This window comes from Capsella rubella, unplaced genomic scaffold (assembly GCF_000375325.1).
Source record: "Capsella rubella cultivar Monte Gargano unplaced genomic scaffold, Caprub1_0 scaffold_3, whole genome shotgun sequence".
In the NCBI taxonomy this organism is placed as follows: Eukaryota; Viridiplantae; Streptophyta; class Magnoliopsida; order Brassicales; family Brassicaceae; genus Capsella; species Capsella rubella.
Window position 1 is genome coordinate 9,271,250 of NW_006238921.1, and position 7,180 is coordinate 9,278,429.

A 7,180-nucleotide genomic window follows, 5' to 3' on the forward strand; every position below is an offset into this window, starting at 1 on the left:
GTCTTTATTTCTAATTTTGTTGAGATTTTTATATGTTTTGGATTAAGGTGTTTTAGGTAATTTCTTTCAAAGTGTTGAAAAAATAAATGTTATTAAGGTGGACTTGAGATTAAAACAACATGAACTTCTTCTAATCATTTACAATCACATGGATATGACATTATTTGAATGTTTTAGGATAAAATAATTGTCTTAGTCAATAATATAAGTTTCAAGCATTAAAAAATTATTTAGTATCAAAGATTTTTTCAGTAATTTAGCTAAGACAAATACAAAAGCTGATAATTTGGCATGAATTATTCGTATACAAATGTAACTTATATTTTTTTTCTTTTGTAAACAATGTGTGGGCTTATTTGATGTTAACAAAAGAGATTATTCGAATGCCGAAATAATTTTATTCACTTATACTGCAATTATTCGACTATTGAAATTATTCGAATACCTAAATTGAGGTTTTCGGATATATCATAAGTTAGTCAAAATTATCATTTTCTAATTTTTATTGTAATTGTATCAAACTTTCAGTGGTTCTATTAGCGGTTGGTTCATATAGAATTTGTTTATTAGCGGTTGAAATTTTTTTAACATTTATAATGGATAAAAATTATTTGTACTTGTAAGAGTTTAGTACATAATGTTACAAACTTTCATTATCTTTATAATTTAATAGAAAATGGATTCAAATCTTTGCAATACATTCAAAATGGGCTAGTTCACGATTTCGAACGGTTTCAAGTCCTATTACCTATAGTGGAAATGATAAGAGTTTTGCTAGGAAAAAAGAGCTTAGATACTCATCTTTCAAGCCATGTTATGTTATTTCCATGAGTAATATATGCCCATAACAAAACGTATTATAAACATTTTGGAAGTGAAGAAAAGACAAAGAGAACATTTTAAAGATTATGGAACAACACAAACATGTACAACTGAGATATAGTAATCTTCTTCTTAAAGAGTTTAAAACCCTTTAAGCTAAAGACTTCTCTATCCGATGAAAGTATAAGACTGAAGGAAGAGGATATGAATTGATCTCTACTTTGCTTTCATTCCTTTTTTCCCTATCTACACTTTTATGTCCTCTATAAAAGTATCTCACAATGATCTTTTCATGATCAATGTCTATCTTTAGGGCTTCTAAACCCGTTCAAATTCTCTAACTTCTCCAAGTATGAGAGCTTTTTCGGAGTAAGATTTGGCGATTTAGTATATTTGTCGCCGCCTTTCGAACTATTATCGTTCCAGCCCATGAAATCCAGCAAGGTCTTGGAGTAGTGCGGGTCAAGCTTCTCGGTGTCTTCTCCCGAGTTAGACGATCCTGCTGACTCCGAATCCGTCTCTGTTCTCCCACCATCTGATGTTTCATCAACCGTTGAAGCCTGCTTTAGTGCCAATGAATCTGTGTAAAGAACATCTTCTATCCTTGACATCACTGTGTAAGCCAAGCTCTCAAGTATCCTCGAGTAACTCTCCAATACCGCTTGCCCAATGTCCTGTATTCATTAAACCAATCATTAGTTCATATTTGTCTCTTGCCACTCAAGGAATCTACAATATTTGAGGGCTCAATCTCATAGTTAAAATTTCAGTTGATACATTGTTTTTGCATATACCTTATTGAACTGAATCTTGGAGATGTCAAGGGATGATTGAGGAAGACCGGGAAATTTTTGTTTAAGCAAGACCAAGATCGTCTCAGCTCTCTCTTCAAACAATTCTCTCTTCTCCAAGCTAACTGCTGAGCCCCAAGAAGATTTGCTGTCCTTTGTGTGAAGCTTCCTCTTCCAAATCACAACAGATGCCTCAATCCTGTTCTTCAAATCCAACACTTTGTGTTCTGTCGACAAGTCCAACATCGACAAGAACTGTTCAGGATCAAACCACTCCTCTGTTATGCTCTTGTAGATCGAATCCCCGAGGCTGGCTCTTCCGTTCTGTCAACAAAACTCAAATATTAAAAGCCATATATACAACAAGAGAGAAAGAAAATGTAAATGATTGATCTACCTTTGGGAGAGAGTCAATGTAGCTCTCAGGTATTGCCATTTCTGAGAGGACTTGAGCATTAATAGCCATTGCAGCTTTTTGAACCTGTGTGACTGAATCTTTCTGGAAGTAAAGCATTCTCCGAGCCGGTTCAGATAAACCTCCAGGAGGAACTTTCACAGGAGGGAGCCACCACTTGTCGTTTGATCGATCATTCCTCGCTTGCTTCCCTTCTTCTGAATCTCTCGAGACATACCAAAACTCATTATGTCCTCTGAAATTGTCCAATGTATCCTGAACATGTTATCATCAACATTAGTCCAACAAACGCTAGATATATAAGCCATATTAATACAGATCTAATGGAGACACTTACGATGAGCATGGCGTCGAGTTTTCTAAGAGCTGGAATGTTCATAAGAAGATCACCTCTTTGTCTTGTCACCATAATCTATTATAAAACAATCATAAAACATTCTAAATCATTCTAAAGAAGTTGAAAACATTAAAAAATAAAAAATGGGAATTTCGAACCTCAGTGCAAACTCCTTCCTTGCTCATTTGCTGAGAAGGAACAAACTCAACAATGTGATCAGTCACAGACAATAACCAATCAACCTCTTTCCTCCACCTCGCTTGTCTATCTTGCGGCATCGGTTGTAGCTTTGTTTGTTCCCCGAATATAGACGCTGCAAACAAATCATCGAACCACCAACACAATCTTTAGAAACCAAAACCCTCGTAATGCTTACTTGTGGAAGAAGAAACATGGAAAACAAGATTACCTGCAAGATTTGTGATGGCATTGGAAAGTGCAAGAGCAGAAGATACGCCCTTTCCGCCACCGGACATATCTTCTCCAAGAAGTAACTTAGCGAACCTGTCTTTCATCATCTCCATATCTACAATACTTTATGTTATTATTAGGGTTTCCTTTTTAGGAAACAATCTACAGTATAACCTCTATAAATTAATACTCGATAAATTAATACTCTTTATAAATTAATAAATTTTTTCGGTCCCAAGTTGGGACTAGTGTATTTTTAGACACATTTCGATAAAATAATAAGATAATAATAATTTTTTTGAAAATCCTTTGTAAATATATGGTCCTTTCAATATTATAAATTAATAATTATGTAAAAATTTTAAATTATATGTATATATATACACATTAATTTATGTTAGAGTTTATTTTTAAATATTTTTTGAAAATACTTTTCAAATTCGGAAAATCTCTCTATAAATTAAAACCTTTATTAATTAATAGATTTTCATGGTCTCGACATTATTAATTTATAGAGGTTTTACTGTATTGGGAAAAAAAAGTAGTAAAAAGGTTCATACCTGCTTGTTGTCTGTCGGGTCTTTTTCCCGGCCGAGTAAGAGGGGAAATCATTGGACGGCTATTCTCAACGGGACTTTCTGCGAAGCTGTCGGAGTTTTGGCTTTCAGGTGTGTTGGATTCGACAAGATGAGAATCTATGTTCTCCACGACAATGGTTTGAGACTGTTGTTGTTGTTGTTGTTTCGTCGTAGATGACTCAAACATTCTTTTGAAGTTGAATGATTTAGAAGCGCTTAGTCTTCGTTCCAACGCTGCAACCATGGTACGACAACGTTCGCTTGTTTTCTTGCCCCGCAAGTTAAACCCCTTTAATCCCTTAAAATCCAGCTGAGCTAAAGATAATACAACTCTAAGATTTTTGTTAAACACATTAAAAAGAAAGAAAAAAAACTCCTTGTGGTTTGAGAATGAAACAAAACTCTTGAGAACAAACGTTTGTATTGGATTTTTTTAAGGATTAAAAGCAATTCAAATAAGAAAATAGTAAATCAAAATTTAGGAAGTATGCTTTTTTTAGGTTTTGTTATCTTCTCTTTTGTCTTTAGAAATAGAACTGATGGTTTGTAGTAAAAGTAACGTTCCGCAAAGCACGGAAAAGACAATAAAACTCCACAACTGATTCAACTTTCTCATGGGATCGGATAAACCTACCCCAAATTTATGTTTTTAATACTTAATTACATTAACGGATATATAAAAGTAATCTATAAAAAATTTTGGTTTATTTCTGTTTTAAAGTTACTTTTGGTTAGCGTCTGAATTGGTGGCCATATTTATATAGATAATCGTTTTAATAGATTGAGAATTTGAAAACTATTACAAAATTTCTCTAGTGAAGCTCTTTGCTTCTGGTGAATGAATTGTGTTATTGTTGGTTTAGTATGTTTGATTCATTTGTTAGGTTTCCAAACTCTTGGAACAACGAATTAATTATCACCTAGTCTGTTGAGGGATGCAGATTCTGCTTTGTATTCACCAAAGTATGCTGCCTCTATTTTAACTATGATGAGACCAGGGACTAGTACTTGCTTCTGCAAAGTGACTAAAGCAACTCACTCTCGCGATCTTGATATACACGGCTAAGCCTAGCTCACTCCTCGGAATCATCATCTTGGATTCTCTAACTGCTTGGATTGTTTTCAGCACCAGATTATATCACCGCTTCTCATTTTAGGGAAGCTAAGTACGTAGCACAAGCAAAGACGTACTAGTTACATGTAACATGCAACACATGTGGCCGTCGTCTTCAAGAGAATGGATACGAAATTGCATATGAAACGTAAAACATATCAAAGTTTAGATGTACTTGACTTGAATGTTATTTATATACATTGATTGTTATTTCAGCACCGGATCATATCAGCCCTTCTCATTTTAGGGAAGCTATAAGTAATTAGCACAAGCAAAGGTGTACTAGCTACTACATGTAACATGCAACACAAGATAAAAATGATTCAAAAAATAGTTTTCGATTGGGGCATTCACAAACGTTGGTCGGGATATGGGTTAAACTGATTAGAAACAATTGACCAGGTTGGTTCAAATCAATAATTAAAGAATATTAAAAAAAATAGATGATGTGCAAGAAACAAACAAGGTGCTGTAATATATTAATCAGTCTACAATGGTCTTCTCCTTTTGTTCCAACAGGTACTAGAGGACCTTACTTATTGTATCTTCACCAAGCTTGGCACATAAGAGAACACATCTCTCGTATCAATTTCTTGGAAGCACCCATCCTCTCCAACAACGATCAATATCTCGCGGCTAAAATAGGTATAGTCTTTGCCACTAACAACTGCTATTTTCTTCTCTTTATCAATGAAGAAACTCTGAACTTTAAACAAAGATTGAAAGTGAGATCCACGCACAAGTTGGATATCATCAACTTTAAAGAATTTGCTCCACCACATCGCATCCGGCTCAACCTTAACTGTAATCCATATCTCCATCTCATATCTAACCCGGCACCTACATAAAAGCAACGCAAGCTGCTCTTCTCCAACACAAGATAGAATCACATCACCATTATCATCAAACGGCAGAAGCAGCGGCTCTCCAAGTGACTCACTTGTAAAATCAAAACAGACTATACCTTCTTTCGCTTTATCAAAAAGGAAGTAAGTATTTCCCTTCAAGGACACGCCTCGTGTACTAAACCGTGGATGATAAAAGCTAGGAAAGATAGCCCTCCACGAATTATATCTAAAATCGTAGATCTCATGCCTTACCTCATTCCGACAATCATAGAACATCCTAAAGATTTTGTAGTTCTTGTTCTTGTCGTATCCTATAGCATAGCAATCTGATTTGTGGTAGTTGTTTCTAGGTTTGATCCATTTGGTTTGCACCAAATACGGGTTCCATACCACTAGACTCAAGGAATCCTTAGTCATTAATAACAATAAGCCGTCACACAGATGATAGACAACCTTAGATATATTGACTGGACAACGCATTTTACATATCTCCTTCATAGATGACAAGTCTTGGATGTTATGGAGATTAAATCCCGTTAGGGAAATATCCATTAGAAAAAAATAATCACAAGTCATTGTAATCAGAAACTCCTTGGTTGCGTTGTTACCATAGTGCTTCTTTGTAAAGTTCTCATCTTTGGGTAGAGTGTTCCATAGTTTGCAAGTGGATCCAACATGTCTTCGGGAAGTTATTGAAACCCTAGAGAGTATGTCTTCTACCAAATCCCACGGAAGATCAGAGATGCGCGTCTTCATTGTTTTGAGATAAAAATTAGGGTTTCTCTAACTTAGCTCTCATGATTATTCGTTTATATAGACAAATAATAATAAAGTAAGGCCCATATACTAGTATAATAAAGTTGGGCATTTGTGTAATGAAGACTATTGAGTTTAGATACGATCATGGACCATGGTGTCATCAATGATGTAATCTTATATAATTATATTAAATAATTTTGTTAATAATAATAAGTTCATGGTTAAACCTTAATCACGTGGTGGCATCTATACTATTAATTGGGAAGGACAACTTGAATCCAAACACCCCCTAATTGAAAAAAAAAATTTCATGAAATATATTCCAGTTGCCAAACAGAATTATTGACAGCAAAAAAAAAACAAAAAAACAAAAACAATCTATATTTATGGAAATCATAATAATCTTTTACCATAAAAAGTGGACAATTAAATTCAAATTAAATATATGTAAACATGTCTATTTTAAATATACATAAACATATTTAATATTAATTTAATATTTTAAATTAATTTCGAAATTAATAGTATAGATATAGAATGAAATCTAATAAAAAAAATTATCATATATCTAAAAAACAAAGATCACATTTTTTTTGATTAATAAAAAGATAAAAAAAATATGTTAGCATATGAAATAATCAACTAATCAAATTCTACATAGTATATATACATAACTGATCATATCATCAAATTTAAAAAAATTATATAATTTTTAAATATAAATAAAAATTAAACAAATCAATAATTAAATATTTGTTTGCTAAAATCATGCGAATAAACATTTTAGATCACATAAATTTCTTATTTTCACATAAAAAAATATTCATATTCAAAAAGCAATCTAGCAATTATAGCACAAAAGATATCTACAAAATGTATCATTAATTCAATTAGTTAATGATTTTTTATTTGGTCAAACAGTTAGCTTATGATTATTCTAAACTTCTTTTTCTTATTAATTTCACACAATCTTAACAAAAGAAATCTTCATCCATTGGCAATTTGCATATCATTAGTATTATCAAATATTAAATAATTGTTTTATCAAATCATTAACTACATTTTGAGATTATAAACATATAGAATTTCTATTATGATTAAAACT

The 7,180-nt window shown here is 32.8% G+C and overlaps 2 protein-coding genes across 2 annotated transcripts; both read right to left on the reverse strand.

Annotated features, from left to right (window-relative positions):
* Positions 1-1,001: 1,001 nt before the first annotated feature.
* LOC17890991 (rho guanine nucleotide exchange factor 8) lies at positions 1,002-3,598 on the reverse strand. Its single transcript, XM_006299554.2, has 7 exons — positions 3,337-3,598; positions 2,775-2,891; positions 2,524-2,678; positions 2,366-2,440; positions 2,011-2,283; positions 1,617-1,937; positions 1,002-1,496 (listed from the first exon to the last, which is right to left on the reverse strand). The coding sequence occupies exons 1-7, from the start codon at positions 3,596-3,598 to the stop codon at positions 1,119-1,121; spliced, it is 1,581 nt and encodes a 526-aa protein (XP_006299616.1). The 3' UTR covers positions 1,002-1,118.
* Positions 3,599-5,004: 1,406 nt separating this feature from the next.
* Positions 5,005-5,733, reverse strand: LOC17893226 (F-box protein At5g42460). The gene has a single exon (XM_006299433.2). The coding sequence runs from the start codon at positions 5,731-5,733 to the stop codon at positions 5,005-5,007; it is 729 nt and encodes a 242-aa protein (XP_006299495.2).
* Between the last annotated feature and the right edge of the window lie 1,447 nt (positions 5,734-7,180).